The sequence below is a fragment of the Epinephelus lanceolatus genome, chromosome 22 (assembly GCF_041903045.1).
Source record: "Epinephelus lanceolatus isolate andai-2023 chromosome 22, ASM4190304v1, whole genome shotgun sequence".
NCBI lineage: Eukaryota > Metazoa > Chordata > Actinopteri > Perciformes > Serranidae > Epinephelus > Epinephelus lanceolatus.
In genome coordinates this window covers 5,202,775-5,225,693 of record NC_135755.1, presented here as the reverse complement: position 1 = coordinate 5,225,693, position 22,919 = coordinate 5,202,775, and the positions used below count along the sequence as shown (strand labels likewise).

Genomic DNA, 22,919 nt, shown 5'->3' with positions numbered 1-22,919 from the left:
TGCTGAAGCCAATATTGTGCACATATTTAACAATATATGGCAAAAAAACTTTGAAGACTTTTATTTCAAAATCCAATCATGTTTTCTTCCTGTGAAACAAAATATGACGTACACACAAGCAGTTTCAACCACTAACATCAATACATCCATACATCAATTAATCTGCAGCTTTTAGCTGTACAGAGCTGAGATTAAGTTAGCTTGCTAGCAACATCTTGGTATGTCAGTGTGTCTTTGGGTATTCGTTACCTCAAAAGTTACAGTCCATTTCCCCAAAACACCATGGTTACAGGTCTACTGGTTACAATATATGTACTTTGAGGAAAGTGCCTGTGACGGCTCCAGATTGCTCCAGAAGGCATTTTACAATGCTTTAGCAACTGCATGGAGCATAACAAGGACACTGTCTTTCTCTCTGACAGGTCCTGCTATCCCCTCAGTGTCCACCACCTGGGCCTCTCAATGTCTGCTTTGACACGTCTATTTTTTAATGGTCAAATCAAATTTCTTCCAGTGTCATTTCTTGCCTGCTTCTCCTGTTTTACTTGATAATACATCATTAAACTGAAGCTAAATACTCCGAAAATGCCATTTTAAAGCTTTAAAAACATCCTATTCCACACTGTGAATGTCACATTTAATTATACTTCATTTATATAATTTGATCCAATGGATTTCTGCATCTTTGTTACTCTGTTATTTTTCCCCTAGCCAGAAACAAGTTCAGTATGCTTGTAATGGACCAGATCATAGTGGGGTTGCCACAATTTGCTTATCAACTGATTGTTTCTGCCCCCCTAGTTTACAGTATACAACATGTTGTTTGACCACGTCGTAAGAAATTGGATTTTAGCCTTCACGTCCAGAATTTAAAATAGAGTTCTGTGAGTTCAGTGTTTGGCTGAAGTAAATGAGTTTGTACTGACTCACCCTCTTGCCTGTAGAGCATTCTAGGATATTTTAGCCCTACTAACACCTTGGCTGCAGTGAAATACTAACTCAGTAAAATATTTTCTCACCTCTGACAGCCAGTAGGCTTGCCACTGATTCTCCAGCTCCAGATATTCTGCACTTGTAGAGTCCTTCATCAGACTTGGAAACACTGCTGATGGTCATCTCTCCTGTAGAGCTGTTCCTGATGAGGATGCCATCTTTGTAGAAACCAGCTCTGAGGTCAGAGGGAGTTTTCTTGTTTCTACAGCGCAGAGTCACAGCTTCTCCCTCAGTCACAGGAAGAGCAGGACTCTCCAGGATCACATCACCACCTAACCAACACCATGACAATATTTTATGTTAAATACTAACACATATTCAGTTGTTCATTTTTTTTTTAATTTATGTGTTTCCTGTTTAGTGTTGCCTATCCTTGCACAGCAAACAAATTGCTCACTGTATCGTTGAACAATTCAGCAGTTTGTTCTTGTGTGCAGTACACTGAATGATTTGCCCAGAAGCCTGAATGTTTTTTGCCTGTAGGGTTCTATCTATCTATCTATCTATCTATCTATCTATCTATCTATCTCTCTCTACATATATATATATGTATACATGTGTGTGTATATAATCTTTACATTTAGCTCTGATAGCCATCCAGCTCTCTGGTGATACTCCAGCTCCAGAAATGTAACACTTGTAGAGTCCTTCATCAGACTTGTAGACACTGTGGATGGTCATGTTTCCTGTAGAGCTGTGTCCAATGTAGCTGCCGTTTTTATAGAAGAAGACAGTCGGAAGGTTGGTGGATGACATCTTGTTTCTGCAGCGCAGAGTGACAGACTCTCCCTCCATCACAGGATGAACAGGACTCTGCAGGATCACTGAACCAGCTGGACAACATGACCAAATGTTCAACAGCAGAAGTGGAATAAGCCGAGTAGTTTAGAAATCAAAAATGATGGTCTATATTTTATAGTTCGCATCTACATTCAGTCAGCCTACCAGTGACAGTGATGTTGACACTGTTGCTTCTCCCTCCTCCACCTTCACACCAGTATTCTCCACTGTCTGATGTAAATGCAAAGTCAATGGTGCAGGTCACTGTTGATGTCTCTGTGCCATTGGAACATTTTGGAAGGAACTCCTTCAAGTTTCTCACTTTGTATCCAGCTGAGACATTAAACCCCTCACAGGTAAAATGCACAGACTCGTATTCAAAGAACTGCAGTCTGGTTGGAACAATACGAAAAGCTGCATCTGAGACACACAAAACACAAAATAAATAAACTTGGTTCACAGAAAGAAACAAGGTGCATACTATGATAAAAAAGAAAATCCAAAAACACATTTGCAGAAATGTGTTTTATGAAGGCATTTGTATTTTATGTTGAAGAAGAATCAGGTAAGGTGTTGCAAAGCCAGGGAACCCTGATAACAAAGTCTCTTTCACCTCTGGTTGATACATTGGACTGAGGAAAACGGAGGAGATTCTGAATCGCTGAACCCAGGTTGTGAAGTTCAGAGATGTATTATGGGGCCAGATACTGGTTAGTCATGAACAAAAATTTTAAGCCACTTAAGAAAAAAAAAGGAAGGGGTGTTGTGTTTTCTTGAGCCAGGTCTCACTCCAAAGTTAAAATCTGGCACTTGAGCAGTGACTTGTGGTGTCAAAAAACAATGAAATAAGGCGTCCTTTAACATTGGAATAATGCACGACCGGTTGCCATTATAGTTAAACGGCACCCGGCGGCGCCAGGGGGAAACGCGACGGGACAAGGACAAAAGTTAAGGCTGCCAAGTCCGACTGGGCTGGGCGGGAGGGGTGGTGGATGGGTCCAACAAACACCTGCTGTCACATGAGAGAGAGGTGTTTGCGTCCCGTAAGATTTCAAAGCCAAACCCTGTTCTTTTTTCCTAAACCTGACCACATGTTTCTGTTATTGGAGGAAAAAAACATCAATATGTGGTGTTGTACAGGCGTAGTGCGTATATTTCGAAAGAGACAGTATGCAGACCTCTACTTTGTAGAATGTGTTGGGTTTTCTAAAATGTTTAAAATACCTGCTCCTTCCACTGGCATGTTAGCAGAGCATCATCAGCATAATAGCAAGTTCCTGGGTGTTCTAAATAATTGAAAGAGTAATTTGCATTACTCCATTTTTTCTCCTTTAACAGAAAAAGGAAGAGAACTTGAACTTCTTGGGTTCAAAGCATAAACTTTTAATGGTATCTGAGTTATTCAGGCATTAGATTTAGGTCAAGCTGGCTTTAGCGTTAGGGCCTGGGTTTGGGGATTAGGGCTAAGATAACAGTAGAGAACAACTAACTGCTACTTACCAGCTGTCTGAGGATAACTTTGCTGCACTTGTGCACCCAGCAGCATCAATACATTCATCACTGGAGAGACAGAATAGGAGAGTGGTGTAAATGGATGTTTTTATTTTGTATGTTGTAGTAATATTTAATCACTGAAACATACTTAATCATTGTTGGACAACTTAACTTGCAGTTTGTGCAGCTATACGACCCTTAAAATGCTAATTATAATAAGTAGAAAGTTGCTATATTTTTGAGTACTGACTGTAAGCGATATCTGTTTAATGGGTAGATTCTTACAAAGTAACTTCTATAATTCATTAAGTACATAATCAGATAGATAAAAAAAAAACACACACACAACAAAAGGGATGTTTTCAACTTATTCATTTATCTTTAAAACTTAAATGTTGCTGTATATATATGACACTGGGAAAAAAAGACAAATGTAGTACTCACACAGTCTGATGCAGAGTGCTCTAACCTCCATGGTGTCTTGCTGACTGTCTGAGCATCAGGCTGATACAAGGCTAAATACAGTATAATACAGTTGAGAACTTCCTCTTCCTGTGCACATTGTGGCTTTTGTACTAGTGAGGCAGATGTATTCTAGAATAATAAATTATCTCAAAAGGGGCGTAACAAATCATGTGTAGTGTGCACTTCCATTCCCTTTAGGTTCTGCAACACTCTGCAGCTGCAGCTTGGCTTTTTCTTCATTTATTATTATAGTCCAAAAAGATACAGGCATTCAGTCAAGCAGAGGATAGGGTTTAAAAAAATCCCCATTGTGGGAGGTACAAACACATTATAGTGGTGTTAGTTTCTAGGACTGACTGAATTTCCAACAAACTAAAAACTTGCGCCATCAGGACAATGTGACATGGTGCGGACATTTATGATTACCTCTCTGTCACCTCAGGTAAATCTTTGCTACATTTAGACCCTTATGTCTGTTTTGAGGCTTTTTGTGGTTGGCTTTGGATAGTGGTGGTGTGTGGCTGCGAGTCACTCATTGGGATGAGGAAGTCAACTCACTGGTCTATAAACTCTCCTCCTGATTACCTTTGCTAGCTAGCTGCTAGCTTGCCAGGTTGAGGTTTTCAAGTGTAAACATCAGTAAACATCGACACAGTGGTGTACTGACAGACACTGGCAACCACAGAGCCATGCTGCTCATGTGCCTAAAACATGGGACAAAAAAGTGGCAACATTGGGCATTCTGATTGGATGATTCAAACCAAATGTTTCACTGATTGGACAGTAAAGGAAAGAGGGAAGAGCTAGAGCGTAACTTTGCACAGGAGTGGGTGGAAAAAGAGTCAAATATATTCCTGTTTAAACTTCTGCAGCATTTATCTAAGACAGATGGTGTGAACATAAATAAGAGGTCCTACTCTGCCCCCTGTAGACCTGTCATTCATCTCATGCTTCATATTAAGTTGCCAAAGCAATAAAGAAACTAATACTGTTCCTCTGGCTTCATATTTCACTATGTGTAGTATTTTATATTGCTGGTGATCGTCTACCTGGCAACCGGATCAAAGTACAGCCTCCTGTTTATATGTAACATATTAAGTAAAAGACACTAAAAACAAGTTAGCAAACTAAATACTGCAACACAAATATAATACTGACAAATACAGTATGGATGGTCATCAATCACTGGTTTGACAATTTAATATAGCAGGTTGAAATCTTATGTTTAACCTGTGCAGTAATTACATCTGTAGGTTATACTGCTAACCCTGAAGAGACAACATTTATTGGATTAATTGCTGTTTTAGAGGCTTCCCCATCCTGAGAACAAGCAAAGTAAAGTGTTTTCCTGAATATTTGGAAGTCTGGTTGTAAAAACCATTAATGTTGATGTGCATTAAGCCGTTTAACAACAGGTCATACAGACTGGAGTCTAATAGGCAGAGTGTAGGGGCGGCAGTAAATAAGACAGAGCAGGCACAGTAGAGTGTTTGTTTGATTGAAGGAAGGACCTTGCCCAGTGTGTGAAGCCGCTCGCTGACTAAGAAAACACACTAAAGGTAAGCCATTCCTTTCGAATTAAACTTTTCCTGGTGAGATTTGATTTTTAATTCAGAGGAAACCATAATTTTTTGGTTCTATCAAGCACAGGGCGGATGTAGCACTTCAAAACTGTAGCGAAAATGTCTTCCATGTCTTGTTCATCATCTATATATCTCAAAAGGAAGAAGTTAATTAGTAGCCTTTTATAAGTGTTTGAAGGTTAAACGGGAAGGATAACATTTTTGACTGGAGATATCAATATGTTTATTTTCTGTACATGATCGTTTTATGAATTTATTTTGTGGTTTATTTTAATTTCCAGCACATCATGATGCCTCAGCAGGTGCACAGACTGTTCCGTAAATCTCAACTCAGTGTATTCAGTGCTTTGATCCTCCATCATGCTGTTGCCTTCCTTCTCCTAACACACCTTCAAGGAGGTAACATATACATTAATATGATGATTAAGGTCAATACTGTAGAATTAAATTGTGGATTTCAGATTTATTGCTTCTACCTCCCTCATGTATGTACTAAATATGGTGGTCTTTAAATAAAATGCAGCCCAATACAAAACTAACACTGACTATGACCTCAGTATTAAACATACAGTTCAATCAACATCTCTCTGACAGTGTCAGGGAGATGTACAGGTTTTGTAAAGGTGGGTAACAACTCCTGTTACAATTTACAGTGCAATACATAAATTCAATTCAATTTCAATTTTATTTATAAAGCCCAATATCACAAATCACAATTTGCCTCACAGGGCTTTACAGCATACGACATCCCTCTGTCCTTAAGACCCTCACAGCGGATAAGGAAAAATTCCCCCAAAAAAAACCCTTTAACGGGGAAAAAAAAAAACGGTAGAAACCTCAGGAAGAGCAACTGAGGAGGGATCCCTCTTCCAGGACGGACAGACGTGCAATAGATGTCGTACAGAACAGATCAGCATAATAAAATAACAGTAATCCATATGACACAATGAGACAGAGAGAGAGAGAGAGAGAGAGAGAGAGAGAGAGAGATGCAGGTAATGACAGTAGCTTACAACAACATTAATGAAATTAATAATATTATAGTTATAGTTCTGGCTACTGTGGTACAATATGTTGAAAGTATGTATTAATATCAGACAGTATACTTGTGTGACAATAGTCATATGTGTATAGTAACAGTAGAAGTATGACTAATGACTAATGATGGCAGCAGCAGCAGGAGGCATCTGGCAGGACCACGGCAGCAGCACAACCACACACGTCACGCTGTCCAGGCACCGCTGCGGTATGAGTTATTCTGAGAGACAGTGGAGCACAAAGGCTCCGGAGAAGAAGCCGAGTTAGTGACATCCAGAATGGCCGAGTTAGCAAGATGCAGTAATAGGATGAGAGAGAGAGAGAGAGAGAGAGAGAGAGAGAGAGAAGGAGAGAGAGAGAGAGAGAGAGAGAGAGAGAGAGAGGGAGAGAGAGGGAGCCCGGTGTATTATAGGGGGTCCTCCGGCAGACTAGGCCTAAGTCAGCCTAACTAGGGGCTGGTACAGGGCAAGCCTGAGCCAGCCCTAACTATAAGCTTTATCAAAGAGGAAAGTCTTAAGTCTAGTCTTAAATGTGGAGACGGTGTCTGCCTCCCGGACCGTAACAGGAAGATGATTCCACAGGAGAGGAGCCTGATAGCTGAAGGCTCTGGCTCCTGATCTGCTTTTGGAGACTTTAGGGACCACGAGTAACCCTGCGTTCTCAGAGCGCAGTGTTCTGGTGGGATAATATGGCACTATGAGCTCTCTAAGATATGACGGAGCTTGACCATTTAGAGCTTTATAAGTTAACAGTAGGATTTTAAATTCAATTCTGGATTTTACAGGGAGCCAGTGCAGAGAAGCTAAAACAGGAGAAATATGATCTTGTTTCTTAGTTCCTGTTAGTACACGTGCTGCTGCATTCTGAATTAGCTGGAGAGTTTTTAAGGACTTACTAGAGCTACCTGATAATAGAGAGTTACAGTAATCCAGCCTTGAGGTAACAAAAGCGTGGACCAATTTTTCTGCATCTTTTCGGGTCAGGATAGGCCTAATTTTCGCAATATTACGCAGATGAAAAAATGCAGTCCGTGAGGTTTGCTTTAAATGAGAATTAAAAGACAAATCTTGATCAAATATTACTCCGAGGTTTCTTACGGTAGTGCTAGAGGCCAGAGCAATGCCATCTGGAGAAACTATGTCATCAGATAAAGAGTCTCTGAGTTGTTTGGGGCCAAGAACAATAACTTCAGTTTTGTCTGAATTTAACATCAGGAAATTGGTGCTCATCCAATTTTTTATGTCTTTAAGGCAGTTATGGAGTTTAGTTAATTGATTACTTTCTTCTGGCTTCATCGATAAATACAACTGTGTATCATCCGCATAACAATGGAAATTTATAGAGTGATTTCTAATGATGTTACCTAAAGGAAGCATATATAGAGTAAATAGGATTGGTCCGAGCACAGAACCTTGCGGAACTCCAAAACAAACTTTGGTACGTAAGGATGATTCATTACGAACGTCAACAAATTGAAAACGATCAGATAAATAAGATTTAAACCAGCTTAGTGCTGAACCTTTTAGGCCAATTAAGTGATCCAGTCTCTGCAGTAGAATTTGATGGTCAATTGTGTCAAACGCCGCACTAAGATCTAATAAAACAAGAACAGAGACGAGTCTTTTGTCTGAAGCAATCAGAAGGTCATTTGTAATTTTAACTAGAGCTGTCTCAGTGCTATGATGCACTCTAAATCCTGACTGAAATTCCTCAAATAAATTATTATCCTGGAGAAAATCACACAGCTGGTCTGCGACTACTTTCTCAAGGATCTTTGACATAAAGGGAAGATTAGATATTGGTCTATAGTTGGCTAACACCTCTGGATCCAGGGTGGGCTTTTTTAGGAGAGGTTTAATTACAGCTACCTTAAAAGACTGTGGTACATAGCCTGTTAATAGGGATATATTGATCATATCTAATATATGAGTGTTAACTAAAGGAAAGACCTCCTTAAGTAGCCTAGTTGGGATGGGGTCTAAGAGACACGTTGATGATTTAGATGAAGAAATCACTGCGGTCAATTCTTGAAGAGAAATTGGGGAGAAGCAATCTAAATATATATTAGATTCTACAGCTGTGTTTGAGGTTAGATAGGTAGGCCTACCGTCCGAGGGCAGGAGGTCATGAATTTTGCCTCTAATAGTTAGAATTTTGTCATTAAAAAAGCTCATAAAATCATTACTGCTAAGGGCTAAAGGAATACAAGGCTCAATAGAGCTTTGACTCTCAGTCAGCCTGGCTACAGTGCTGAAAAGAAACCTGGGGTTGTTCTTGTTTTCTTCTATTAATGCTGAGTAATAGTTTGCTCTGGCATTGCGGAGGCCCCTCTTATAAGTTTTGAGACTGTCTGTCCAGATTAAACGAGATTCTTCCAGTTTGGTTAATCGCCAATTCCTTTCAAATTTTCGCGATATTTGTTTTAACCTACGGGTTTGAGAGTTATACCAAGGAGCAAACTTTCTTTGCTTTGTTAACTTCTTTTTAAGAGGAGCTACAGAGTCGAGCGTTGTTCGCAGCGAGCCTACGGCGCTATCAACAAAATGATCAATTTGGGAGAGGTTAAAGTCGGCACGGGAAACCTCTGTTACTGAAGGTATTGGTATTGAATTTAACGACGAAGTAATCTTTTCCTTAAATTTTGTGACAGCACTATCTGATAAACATCTAGTATAGTAACTGTTGCTAAGTGGCGTGTAATCGAGTAAAAAGAAATCAAAAGTAATCAGATAATGATCTGATAGCAAGGGATTCTGTGGAAAGACTTTTAGGTTATCAATTTCAATTCCATACGTCAGAACTAGATCGAGGGTATGGTTAAAACAATGAGTGGGTTCATGTACACCCTGACTGAAGCCAATGGAGTCTATTAATGAGATAAACGCGGTAGCCAGGGAGTCATTATCAACGTCGACATGAATGTTAAAATCGCCCACAATAATAACTTTATCTGATTTAAGAACTAAACTGGATAAAAACTCTGAGAATTCAGATACAAATTCAGAATACGGGCCAGGAGCACGGTACACTATAACAAATAAAAGTGGCTGCGAGGTTTTCCAGGTCGGATGTAAAACACTAAGAACGAGGCTTTCAAATGAATTATAATCTACTTTAGGTTTAGGGCTGATTAACAGACTAGAGTTAAAAATGGCTGCAACTCCCCCTCCTCGGCCGCTGCCTCGAGGAATGTGGGTATTATTATGACTGGGAGGAGTGGACTCATTTAGACTAACATATTCATCTTGACACAGCCAGGTTTCAGTGAGACTGAGTAAATCAATATGATTATCTGATATTAATTCGTTTACTAACACTGCTTTAGACGATAGAGACCTGATATTTAACAGTCCGCATTTAATTCTCCTGTTTTGTCTTTCTGTCACAGAAGAGGTTTTAATTTTTATGAGGTTGTTATGCACAACTCCTCTTTGTTTAATTTTAGATTTAAATAATTTAGGTGGTCGGGGGACAGACACCGTTTGTATAAAACTATGAAAACTATGGCTGGGTAACTGAACTAGAAGCTCAGAGAGGCGTTTAGGACTGCAACTCTCTGTCCTGGTCTCAACTCTGGGTTGTCAGGGATTTAAATTACTAATAAAATTTGCCAGGTTCCTAGAAATGAGAGCAGCTCCATCCAAAGTGGGGTGAATGCCGTCTCTCCTAATAAGACCAGGTTTTCCCCAGAAAGTTTGCCAATTATTAACAAAACCCACATCGTTTGCTGGACACCACCTGGACAGCCAGCGGTTAAATGATGACATGCGGCTAAACATGTCATCACTGGTCAGATTTGGGAGGGGTCCAGAGAAAACTACGGAGTCCGACATCGTTTTTGCATATTCACACACCGAGGCAATATTAATTTTAGTGACCTCCGATTGGCGTAACCGGGTGTCATTGCCGCCGACGTGAATAACAATCTTACTGAATCTACGTTTAGCTTTAGCCAGCAGTTTTAAATTTGATTCAATGTCGCCCGCTCTGGACCCAGGGATACATTTGACTATGGCCGCTGGTGTTGCTAACTTCACGTTCCTCAGAATAGAGCTGCCAATAACCAGAGTTTTATCCTCAGCGGGTGTGTCGCTGAGTGGGGAAAAGCGGTTGGAAACGTGAACAGGCTGGTGGTGAACCGTGGGCTTCTGCTTGGAGCTGTGCTTCTGGCGAACCGTAACCCAACCTCCCGGCTGAACGGGAGTTACCGGAGGACAGTTAGCAGAGGCTAAGGCTATGCTATGTGGCTCCGCACCGGCTACAGGGGGCTGGCTAACTACCGCAGCTTTTGAATGGTTTTCCATGGTGCGGAGCCGCGCTTCTAATTCACTAAGCCTCGCCTCCAACGCAGCAAATAAGCTACACTTATTACAATTACCACTGTCGCTAAAGGAGGCAGAGGCATAACTGAACATTTGGCACACCGGGCAAGAAAGAGCAGGAGAAGGAGAAGCCATGGCTAAGCTAAAGTAGCTAACAAGGCTAAGAGCGTGCAAACAACAGCTAAGAGATTAGCGAGAAAGTCGTAGAAAGAAGGAGAGCTATAAGTGCTTAAACAGAACCAGTGTGGGTTATGACTTGAAGTAGACGTTAAAGCAGCGTTAAAGCAACTGAGGTGAGAAAGCAGGCTAGCAGAATTCACCAGAGCAGTACAGAGACACTGTCACAGAAACACCGGAAATGACACAACTCGCTTACCGCAATACGTCAAAACAGACGTAACAGACGTAAACAGAGCAGATGATTATATCTGAGGCATTTGGATTTTAATTGATACCAGTTCTGACCTTTTAATTTAAATGTTATCATGACACTATGATTGGCAATGTATGCAGGCACCAAAATCCTTATTATTGCTTATGGTGAATACAAAATGGTAAATGTAAGTGCTATTATATTTATCAATACCAGCACTGCTTTTTGACTCTGTAGGGATGATACTTTGGAACTTTCTTATATTATTTACAATGTTAAACACATAGTGCTGTGCTCAGTACTGTGCTCCATGCACTCTGTGTAACAACTGTTGCACAATATTGCCATTTTATTGGCACAAAAAGACATTTCTCCAAACTTAAACTCAGACACAATCTCATCTGTTGCAGTTCAGCCACACTGGAGGGCACCACATTATCACTGAAGCTCAGTGGTGAAAATGAAAGTGAAAATATCTTGTGTGTTTGATTGATATGGCTTGTTTGACTTTGGCAGGTCAGTTAGATAAGATAACCCTAGAAAGACTGGATTATGGTGTACAAGTTTGTCATTGACTTTTTCCAGTGTGAAGCTGTGCAGTTTATTGGAGTGGAGAGCTGTTGGTTGTCCTTTCAGATGTGCAGTGGCTGGAGTCTACTGTTGAATACATACTTAGACTGTGTTGGAAACAAATTATGGATTCAGAGTTGTTTTTTCTAGCCATGGAATGATTAGATTGATGGTAATGTCAGTCTGTCAGCCAGTTGGTCGTTCCACCGCTTTGATCTAACCTGAAATACTTCAACCACTATGGGATAGGTAACCATGACGTTTGTTTAGATATCCAAACTTCCAAAAGGATGATTCTTAATGACTTTAGTGGTCCTCTAACTCAGGGGTTTGACAACCTTAACTATCAAGGGAAAGGTATCTGCCTAGAGCCGCAAAACTTATTTGAGCTTGTTTGTGCAGGTAACACAGATTCTCAAGTCTAAATAAGCCTATCTGCTGATTAGAGTCACTAAATGCTCTAAATGGGCGTTCATTAATAGGGTTTACACAAGATGGCTCTGTTGCAGTGGGCTATTTGTGATTTTTTTTTTTTTTTAAACTCTAACTTTGCAGAGATGGCAGTAAAAGCAAATGAATCTGTCAGCACACTTTTGAATTCTCTATTTTTTCTCCAAGACTTACTTTTTTGGATTTAGAAGCAAGCCAAGCTAAGTGCACTCAAGACAAACCATTGCTATTGAGGTTTAACAACATTTTGAGTGAAAGGTGAGGCCAAAGATGTGTGATGCACATTTTAGTACAAATTAGTTCATGAAATGTCTAAACATATTTTTTGGGGTGGCACATAGATACATAATTCCTTGAGACTTACAACAATCTTAAATGAAAAATAAAATGTAAAAAAAAAAAATGCTGTGTTAGCATGCTAACACTGTGACATGCTGACCATGGTAAACATTATATCTGCTTAGATCACCAAAATGTTAGCCTGTTAACTAAAAAGTTTAGTCATCTGTTACTACTGTAGGAATTTTAACAAACAGATGCTTCTTCCTCAGGTCAGTCTCAGGCCATTGGTCAACTTCAGCCAATAGTGGCAATAGTCGGTAATGACATCACTTTGCCATGCCATGTGAAAGCTGCCACGGATGTCGTTAACGAGATGCTGGAGTGGTCAAGACCTGACCTGAACCCGAGATTTGTCCATGTGAGGCGGTCTGGTGAAGACCATTTGCGTGATCAGAATCCAGCCTACAAGGGAAGAACATCAGTGTCCTCTGATGGACTGAAATATGGAGATGTTTCACTGATGCTTTCCCACGTCAAAATCTCTGATGAGGGACAGTACAGATGCTTCGTTCCAAGTATAAACACAGAATCTCATCTTCACCTTGTTGCTGGTAAGTGAACATACATGTTGATGGAGAACCTTTTTTTAGAATGAATTCTTATCACCCAGTTGTCAAATACCACTAATTGGTCAGCAATTTCCATGTTAGACACAGACGAGAAAAGCCTGACAGTTTATAATGTCACCAGATGCTGTCAGTTTGAAATGCCACTGGAAAACAAGAAACTTAAAGGGATAGTGCACCCAAAAATGAAAATTCAGCCATTATCTACTCACCCATATGCCGAGGGAGGCTCTGGTGAAGTTTAAGAGTCCTCACATCCCTTGCGGAGATCGGCGGGGGGAGCAGCTAGCACACCTAATGGCAGACGATGCCCCAGACTAACGTCCAAGAACACAAAATTGAAACCACAGAGTATCTCCAACATGCTCATCCATAGTGATCTAAGTGTCCTGAAGCCCCGACATAAAAAGTTGTTTCGAAAAACATCATGCGCAAGACCAGCGAAAGCACAAGCTTTGCTTACCCGTGTTTACATCAAGTGACATGTGCACCGCAGGGAGAGACAACAGTAACCACATATCTGGGACCAACGCCATTGTCCGCCTGAACTACGGTAGAAATGAATGACTTACTCCTCTGAAAGCCTGCCATCTGGTCCTGCGGGCCTCTGCCTTTTCTTCCAGTTGATCTTGGGAAAGTAAAAAAATGTCTCCAGAACACCACGGGTCAGTAGTGCTGGAAACTCAGGGTGATCGGTGATGCACGGTCTCTGAAGAGCAGCAGTCTCGTCAGTACTGATGTCCAGATTCTTAAGTGCAGGCATCGCCAATTCCCAGTCTGAGCAGCAAAGACTTTCCTCATCCGTTGGCATTGCTTTGCATTTGAAACAACTACACCACCAAGTTTCCAGTGCTCGACTCCGGTATTCTGCGGCTGGCTGAGGGTTAGGCTCATGAGCTGCGGCGGCTGCTTCGTCCAGTAGCCTGAGTTCCATCCGTATACTTGGGCTCAAACAAATACGGCTCAACAAAGAAATGCTGTTCCTCCTCAATTTCAAAGTCTTCAGACATGTTGGGCTGTCCTTTGCTAAAAGACCATGGTGCAAATTATTTTTTAGCTACTGTGGTTACTGTTGTCTCTCCCTGCTGTGCACGTGTCACGTGATGTAAACATGGGTGTGCTTTCGCTGGTCTCGCGCAAGCGCGCACGTGAACACGGAGCACAGAGAAGCAGTCAGAGCTACAGGCTACAGTGAGGCTAAAAACAGAGTTCATATGACGTTTTTCCAAACAACTTTTTATGTCGAGGCTTCAGCACACTTAGATCACTACAGATGAGCATGTTGGAGATATTTCGTGGTTTCAATTTTATGTTCTTGGAAATTAGTCTGGGGTGCCGTAAGCCATTAGGTGTGCTAGCCGCTCCCCCCGCTGATCTCCGCAAGGGATGTCAATCAATCAATCAATCAATTTTATTTATAAAGCCCAATATCACAAATCACAATTTGCCTCACAGGGCTTTACAGCATACGACATCCCTCTGTCCTTTGGACCCTCGCAGTGGATAAGGAAAAACTCCCCAAAAAACCCTTTAATGGGGGAAAAAAAACGGTAGAAAGCTCAGGAAGAGCAACTGAGGAGGGATCCCTCTTCCAGGACGGACAGACGTGCAATAGATGTCGTACAGAACAGATCAACATGATAAATTAACAGTAATCCGCATGACACAATGAGACAGAGAGAGAGACAGAGAGAGAGAGAGAGAGACAGAGAGAGACAGAGAGAGATGCAGGTAATGACAGTAGCTTACAACAACATTATTGAAAGTAATAATATTATAGTTATAGTTCTGGCTACTGTGGTACAATATGTTGAAAGTATATATTAATATCTGGCAGTATACATGTGTGACAATAGTCATACAGTACAGGCCAAAAGTTTGGACACACCTTCTCATTCAATGCGTTTTCTTTATTTTCATGACTATTTACATTGTAGATTCTCACTGAAGGCATCAAAACTATGAATGAACACATGTGGAGTTATGTACTTAACAAAAAAAGGTGAAATAACTGAAAACATGTTTTATATTCTAGTTTCTTCAAAATAGCCACCCTTTGCTCTGATTACTGCTTTGCACACTCTTGGCATTCTCTCCATGAGCTTCAAGAGGTAGTCACCTGAAATGGTTTTCCAACAGTCTTGAAGGAGTTCCCAGAGGTGTGTAGCACTTGTTGGCCCCTTTGCCTTCACCCTGCAGTCCAGCTCACCCCAAACCATCTCGATTGGGTTCAGGTCCGGTGACTGTGGAGGCCAGGTCATCTGCCGCAGCACTCCATCACTCTCCTTCTTGGTCAAATAGCCCTTACACAGCCTGGAGGTGTGTTTGGGGTCATTGTCCTGTTGAAAAATAAATGATTGTCCAACTAAACGTAAACCGGATGGGATGGCATGTCGCTGCAGGACGCTGTGGTAGCCATGCTGGTTCAGTGTGCCTTCAATTTTGAATAAATCCCCAACAGTGTCACCAGCAAAACACCCCCACACCATCACACCTCCTCCTCCATGCTTCACAGTGGGAACCAGGCATGTGGAATCCATCCGTTCACCTTTTCTGCGTCTCACAAAGACACGGCGGTTGGAACCAAAGATCTCAAATTTGGACTCATCAGACCAAAGCACAGATTTCCACTGGTCTAATGTCCATTCCTTGTGTTTCTTGGCCCAAACAAATCTCTTCTGCTTGTTGCCTCTCCTTAGCAGTGGTTTCCTAGCAGCTATTTGACCATGAAGGCCTGATTCGCGCAGTCTCCTCTTAACAGTTGTTCTAGAGATGGGTCTGCTGCTAGAACTCTGTGTGGCATTCATCTGGTCTCTGATCTGAGCTGCTGTTAACTTGCGATTTCTGAGGCTGGTGACTCGGATGAACTTATCCTCAGAAGCAGAGGTGACTCTTGGTCTTCCTTTCCTGGGTCGGTCCTCATGTGTGCCAGTTTCGTTGTAGTGCTTGATGGTTTTTGCGACTCCACTTGGGGACACATTTAAAGTTTTTGCAATTTTCCGGACTGACTGACCTTCATTTCTTAAAGTAATGATGGCCACTCGTTTTTCTTTAGTTAGCTGATTGGTTCTTGCCATAATATGAATTTTAACAGTTGTCCAATAGAGCTGTCGGCTGTGTATTAACCTGACTTCTGCACAACACAACTGATGGTCCCAACCCCATTGATAAAGCAAGAAATTCCACTAATTAACCCTGATAAGGCACACCTGTGAAGTGGAAACCATTTCAGGTGACTACCTCTTGAAGCTCATGGAGAGAATGCCAAGAGTGTGCAAAGCAGTAATCAGAGCAAAGGGTGGCTATTTTGAAGAAACTAGAATATAAAACATGTTTTCAGTTATTTCACCTTTTTTTGTTAAGTACATAACTCCACATGTGTTCATTCATAGTTTTGATGCCTTCAGTGAGAATCTACAATGTAAATAGTCATGAAAATAAAGAAAACGCATTGAATGAGAAGGTGTGTCCAAACTTTTGGCCTGTACTGTATGTGTATAATAACAGTAGAAGTATGACTAATGACTAATGATGGCAGCAGCAGCAGGAGGCATCTGGCAGGACCACGGCAGCAGCACAACCACACACGTCACGCTGTCCAGACACCGCTGCGATATGAGTTAATCTGAGAGACAGTGGAGCACAAAGGCTCCGGAGAAGAAGCCGAGTTAGTGACATCCAGAATGGCCGAGTTAGCAAGATGCAGTAATAGAATACGAGAGAGAGAGAGAGAGAGAGAGAGAGAGAGAGAGAGAGAGAGAGAGAAGGAGAGAAGGTGCCCGGTGTATTATAGGGGGTCCTCCGGCAGACTAGGCCTAAGTCAGCCTAACTAGGGGCTGGTACAAGGCAAGCCTGAGAACTCTAAAACTTCACCAGAGTTTTCCCTCGGCATGAGGGTGAGTAGATAATGGCTGAATTTTAATTTTTGGGTGCACTATCCCTTTAAGGTGCTAGAAATGCCTTCAGGTACCCTTCAGCATCTACTGTTGACATTGCAGGATGGGACGTCAACAAAGCACTTGTTGAGGTTTTGGCAATAAAAGCATGTGGTAAGGTTGAGAAAAAAAAAGAAAGACGTCATGGTTCATACACATCATGGTTCATACACATCATGGTTCATACATGTCATGGTTCATACAGGAAGCAAACATCAGACTCCCAGGTGAAAGTCTGGGAATTGTTGGACCAATCCACCACCCCTCCAAACTGCCCTATAGGAACTCACCAGCTCCTTACATTGCATTGTTATGCGGCAGCGTTTCTAACTGATGCTGTCCGGCAGCATATCATACATATATATATATATATATATATATATATATACATATATGTATGTCATATCACCAGGTAGCTTTTGGCATGGGTGTCTGTCTGACGCATATCACTGCAAAAGTGCCAGTATTTGACGACTTAGTAATGAGCAAGGGCTGGTTTTGAAAAGACACAATACATGTAACAAGCACAAATTGACATGGCATTGCAAACATCAACAACAGACGCACCCAGGATATCGAGTGCATCATATGTAGATATCAAAATTCCATTTAACAAGTGGCAATATGTGATGAGCTGGGAGTGAGAATATGTTGTCCAAGGAGGGTTTCTCATATGCAACACAGTTGTACAGTCATAATCACTACAAAATGACCATAATGATAGCCTGAGTGTCAGACTGAAGCTCCCAGAATCTTCAGTCTGACATGGCCTCCATTGAAGGCGATTTACAAGGGGGAGGGAATTTGATTTTTCCCTAACCAATCAGTAGACATCAACGACTCACCCAGAATCTGACGTCATTAGTATCCATGTCTCGTGGGTGCTGAAAACAAGCGAGCATTGCCCGTTAAAAATGTCTCCATCGTCGTGCACGCCCAGTTGCATCGCTGTTAAATCCAGTTTAGCAGCTTCCTTAATTTGGTCCTCCATTAACGCGAGTAGTGGCGAAATACCTTGATAGCATCGTTAATGTGGTCTGTAGGATCTGTAGCGGTCGCCATTGTTGCTATCCTCACCAGTTACCCACCGGCGTACAGCTTGACATCAGCGTGGCGCTGATTGGCTAATCGCTAGACCCGCCCCCACCCCCGGCGTTCATTGGTCCGTCCAGCGTTTGGACGAGATAAATCGCAAATTCATTGAAGTATGCCAGACCAGAGATGCAAGCCTACTCAGTTGAGTGGGCGGGGTCTATGGTCTGGAACCAGGCTACCATAATGAACTTGTGCTAATTATTTTCTGGCTTTTCTCTTTCTCAGTATCACATTCTGTCGTGGAGATAATCAAAGTTAGCAAAGGAGTGTTACAGTGTGAGTCTGCAGGCTGGTATCCAGAGCCTGAGGTGTTGTGGCTGGACGGTGAGGGAAAGCTCCTCTCTGCTGGACCTACAGAGACAGTCAGAGGTCCTGATGACCTCTATACTGTCAGCAGCAGAGTGACTGTGGAGAAGAGACACAGCAACAGCTTCACCTGTAGAGTCCAACAGAGGAACATCAACCAGACCACAGAGACACACATCCAGGTTCCAGGTAGATATGAGTTATATATTTATCATATGTTCAATGTTTTTGTTTCAAACAGCTGATGTGCAGTTTAAATCAATTTCTTGCTGTTATTTTTCCCTCTCAGATGATTTTATCATGGACTCATCTCACTCAACTGCTTCTACCATCATTGGATTGGTTGTTGGCATCATGTTTATTCTTGCAGTTCTCCTCGTTGCGTGGAAATTGAGACAGAACACAATCAGTAAGTCAGTAATCTGCTATTGTAACTCTGACATGGTTATATTGACATACTGAAGAGGTTTTACATCAGTTTTTTACATAACATTTTACATTTTTGTACACTGTTTAAAATTTAAATCTGTATTTTATTTACTTAGTTAACTCTTCTGTATAAGTAGTAATTATTTTAGCCATTTTAAGGCGGAATATATTTTAGCTTCTCTCTTATGCTCTGTGCAATATGTAAACTATATTTTTTTTACATCTTTACAGCAACATGCACATTTATTTTTACTGTTTATTGTTTCTGCACACAGAGAGTGGGAAATATTCTGTGGATGAAGAAACTCAGAGAGTGGATACAGGATCAGCCTCAGAGCAGGAGAGTCTGATAGAGGGAGAAACAGACAAAGAGAAGCTCACAACAGAGAACGGGACAAAACAGAATCAGAACAAGATGGAAAAAGAAAATAACATTGAATGTTCAGTTGAAAAAACAGGACTTTCATGTCAGGTAGAACAGGAAACACACCAAGAGAAGACAGAGGCAACAAAGCCTGTATGTACTGCAACACCAGCTCAGGGTCTGCTGGATGGAGATGGACAACAACAGATCATGGCAGGAGGGCAGGCGAGGAATGATACTAACGAGGAAAAAAATGAAGAGCAAACACAAACTACAAATAATAATTCACCAGATCAGACTGATGAAGAAACACAACACAATGATCCCCCAGCAGGACAAGGGACAAATAATGATTCAGAGAAGAGAGAGGAGCCCAAGAAAGAAGAGAGTAGTAACGGAGGAGATGAAGCGGAGAACACAACAACTACAAAAGAAAACACAGCATCTCTGTCTCCGGGGAATGGACAAACAAATCGGCTCCCAGAAGCTCCTGCACATAGTGATTTGAACAAGAAAGATGCAGACAAAGACACAAACTCTACAAATAACGAAACAGAGGGTGAGTGTTCAGCTGATAAAGACCCAAAGCAAAGTCATCCTACAGCAGTAGGAGAAACCAATAATGATTTGAAGGACACAAAAGAAAAAGTCACTCCAGGCCCAGCAAAGAGTGAAACCCACCAAGAACAACCTGACGAAAATGGGGACAAGAAAAATCAAGAAGAGGGTCCAAACTCACTTGATACAGAAAAACAAGTCAAGGTTCAGATGGATGGAGATGAACAGGAGGTCAGGGCAGAAAAAGAAGCAAACAGTGACACAGACAAGCAAGAAAATAGAGAGCAAACTGCGAATACCAATCCAGCAGATCAGATTCCAACTGATGAAGCAACACAACACAAGGATCTCCCAGCATGAGGAGGGAAAAAGAATGAGGGGGAGACTGAGAAAAAACTTATAACTGAGGAAAAGAACACTCCACGTCAAGCAGGGGAAGAGAGACACCAAGTACAGAACAGTAACAGAGGAGATGAAGTGGAGGACACAACAAAACTCACAAAAAACAAAACAGATGGTGAAGGTCCAACTGATGAAGAACCAAAAACAAAGTCATTCGACAGCAACTGATGAAGCGACAGCAGCAGGAGGAGGGACAGAGAATGATTCAGAGAAGACAGAAAACGATGAGAACAATCTTATAGAAAAAGAAACTCAGGGTCCAGCAGAGGGAGAACGACCCAAAGGACAGAATCATAACAGGGGAGAAGGAGGGGAGGACACAACACATGTAAAAGTAAACACTGATGGACAAACAGGTCAGCCCTCAGAAGCAGAGGTACAGAATAATTTGAACCAGAAAAATGGAGGTAAGGACACAAAATCTACAAACAGCAAAACAGCCGATCAGGCTCCAACTGAGGGAAAACCAAAACAAGATGAACCACAGGCAGCAGGAGGGAGAAAACCTGAGGAAGAGACTGACATGATGATTAAAAAAACAGAACCTTCCTGTCCACCAAACAGAGAAACGCATGCCCAGCAGCAAACTGAAGTTCAGCCAGAAAACAATCCCAACGGCAGAGACAGAGAGAAGGATACGCCAACCATAGAAGAAGACTCAAGCACTCCGTCAGTTAAGGATGAAATAAGAAAACCAGGCCAGCCGCCAGCAGGAGATGTACAGAGTGATGTGAGGAAGATACAAGAAGAGAGTGACAAAACAGGACCCCCATGTCAAATGGAGCAAGAAACATGAAAAACAGCTCATTAACGGACAGCCAGTACTGGACAGCCAGTACAGCAGGTGATGGGTGATAGAGAGGAAGAAACAAGTTCAGGAGCAAAAAAAAAAAAAAAAATCATAAAGAACAGATGGACCAACTTAAACTGCAGCTGTAGAAGGTCAGGAGTCAGTGAGAGGACAATAAGAAGACATTTCAGCAAGAGAAGGTGGATGAAGACAAGATGGACCTAAAAACACAGGAGGTTGTCTTTGAATTGACCAGTTTATTCAGCAACAGATACATCCTGCATTTTATCTGACCCAGGCAATAATGAAATTAGGCCAATGACCTCAGCTGAGGATCATCTGAAGTTGGCCTCTCCCTAATAGATACTTGTCTATCAACTTTACCTCCTCAGTTGCTCTTCCTGAGGTTTCTACCGTTTTTTTCACCCGTGAAAGGGTTTTTTTTGGGGAGTTTTTCCTTATCCGCTGCGAGGGTCATAAGGACAGAGGAATGTCGTATGCTGTAAAGCCCTGTGAGGCAAATTGTGATTTGTGATATTGGACTTTATAAATAAAATTGATTGATTGATTGATTGATTGATTGATTAAAAAAAAGGATTAATAACAAACAAGTTTTGTAGAATTTAAATGTCGAAATTTTCACCTTTCTTCAAACTAAATTAAATCAGTTGATTTTTTCCCACATTTTTGAATGTTTGTTTTATGGTATATTTTTTCCTTTTCTGTCATACTAACATTCCTGAACTGTTCTTTAAGATGTTTTTTTTTTATTATTTTCTATTAATTTATGATTCTTTTCTGCCATTATCTGCCAGTGAATACTCGTCTGTACAATATATCCTTCATGAAATAAACCAAAAGATCCCTGTCTGCCCTGCACTCTTTTCTTGGATCAAATTGGAAATCAAATTCTCTATAGTTTAATTCACAAGAAACTGATGACTATCAGTCAGTTAATAAGGTTATTGGGGTGTAGTTGGGGCTTAGCTGCAAGGGAATGATGGGTGGGAGTGGCTTGTGGGAGCAGTGCCAAGGTTTTAATTGGTGTAGGTCTTACCTGTTGGCTAATTATATTCTCTCTTCATATGCAATAGCATGCTGGACCAAAGGAAGGCACACACATGCTGGAGCTTGAGGAGAATGGGAAAGCTGTACTTTGAGTTTGTGTTATTAACTGGACTATAGACCCTGTGGGAATCACCCAGCAAGGTGGCAGAGGAGCGAAGAGTTAGAAGAATGTTTGTGTTGTGAAAGCAAGTTTATGAGCAAAGAAAATCTAAGTTGATAGAAAAGTGTGCCACTGTTTGTGCTGAGTAGAACCCGTAGTAATACTGACCCCTGCTACAGTGGTTTATATCATTATACCCAGCACTGACCCAATCTCTTTTGCTGGTTGGTAATTTCCTTGGAACCAGCATGCCAGTGCTCTACGTGGATTAGAATTAAAAGTATTACCTTTGTGCTTTGCACCCATCTCTTCTTCTCAGAGTAAAAACTCAACTCAAATCTGAACACACAGAAATGATACACTCCTGAAATCAGTGTGACTACAGTGCACAAATAGGGATTGCTACTAACCAATGCAGCATGACTTTTCATGGTCCTAATTCACACCCAAAAAAGATTATGGATGGTTTTAAAGGCATTGATTGAAATAACTAAAGAGTTTGGTTACTGGTGAAATTTGTGGATCTAAATACAAAGGTTATGGTTAATAAAGTTGAAAAAATTGGTGGTATCCACCACTAAACCTCTGATGGTTAATAATGTGTCCCGAGGGCAAAGCTATTCCAAAAAAGCAGATGACCAAGGATTGACCCTTGTGGAACACCAAATACCACAGAAAGCAGTTTGTTGTCTCAGGTGTTACTCTTCTTTCTTTTTATCGACTTGCGTGATTGATATTAAACCCAAATCCGACCTTTACTTTTCCAAATCTTACCTCCACAAAAGTCAATTCACAGAAGAAAGAAAACAAAACACTGATTCGAGTCAACAGCAGACAGTTGTAAAATGTTACGTCCCCTATAGGTTACTTACAAGAAGAAGACATTTTAAAGAAGC

General features: G+C 41.3%; 2 protein-coding genes across 3 annotated transcripts in view; one reads left to right on the top strand and one right to left on the bottom strand.

The window, feature by feature from the left end:
* Positions 1-22,919, bottom strand: part of LOC117245912 (high affinity immunoglobulin gamma Fc receptor I-like) — an 89,464-nt gene that overhangs the window by 4,185 nt on the left and 62,360 nt on the right. The window contains exons 1-5 of one of the 2 annotated variants that reach the window (XM_033609518.2): positions 3,712-3,765; positions 3,274-3,333; positions 1,939-2,193; positions 1,572-1,826; positions 1,020-1,265 (exon numbers count right to left, since the gene is read on the bottom strand). In XM_033609518.2, coding sequence (XP_033465409.2) covers positions 1,020-1,265; positions 1,572-1,826; positions 1,939-2,193; positions 3,274-3,333; positions 3,712-3,742 — 847 coding nt within the window. In that variant the 5' untranslated portion in view covers positions 3,743-3,765. Of the gene's footprint in view, positions 1-1,019; positions 1,266-1,571; positions 1,827-1,938; positions 2,194-3,273; positions 3,334-3,711; positions 3,766-22,919 lie in introns of those variants that run through there. The other variant, XM_078163909.1, reaches the window with a different exon arrangement.
* On the top strand, positions 5,033-21,725 carry LOC117245850 (uncharacterized). Its single transcript, XM_033609424.2, has 6 exons — positions 5,033-5,291; positions 5,597-5,714; positions 12,620-12,961; positions 18,232-18,501; positions 18,602-18,721; positions 19,017-21,725. The coding sequence occupies exons 2-6, from the start codon at positions 5,603-5,605 to the stop codon at positions 20,021-20,023; spliced, it is 1,851 nt and encodes a 616-aa protein (XP_033465315.2). The 5' UTR covers positions 5,033-5,291; positions 5,597-5,602; the 3' UTR covers positions 20,024-21,725.

What these genes read in the sequence shown, in the direction of transcription:
- LOC117245850 (XM_033609424.2), top strand. Translation starts at nt 5,603, where the DNA reads ATGATGCCTCAGCAGGTGCACAGACTGTTCCGTAAATCTCAACTCAGT. An exon ending in CCTAACACACCTTCAAGGAG is followed by an intron (nt 5,715 to 12,619) that starts GTAACATATACA and finishes CTTCTTCCTCAG; the next exon opens with GTCAGTCTCAGGCCATTGGT. An exon ending in TCATCTTCACCTTGTTGCTG is followed by an intron (nt 12,962 to 18,231) that starts GTAAGTGAACAT and finishes TCTCTTTCTCAG; the next exon opens with TATCACATTCTGTCGTGGAG.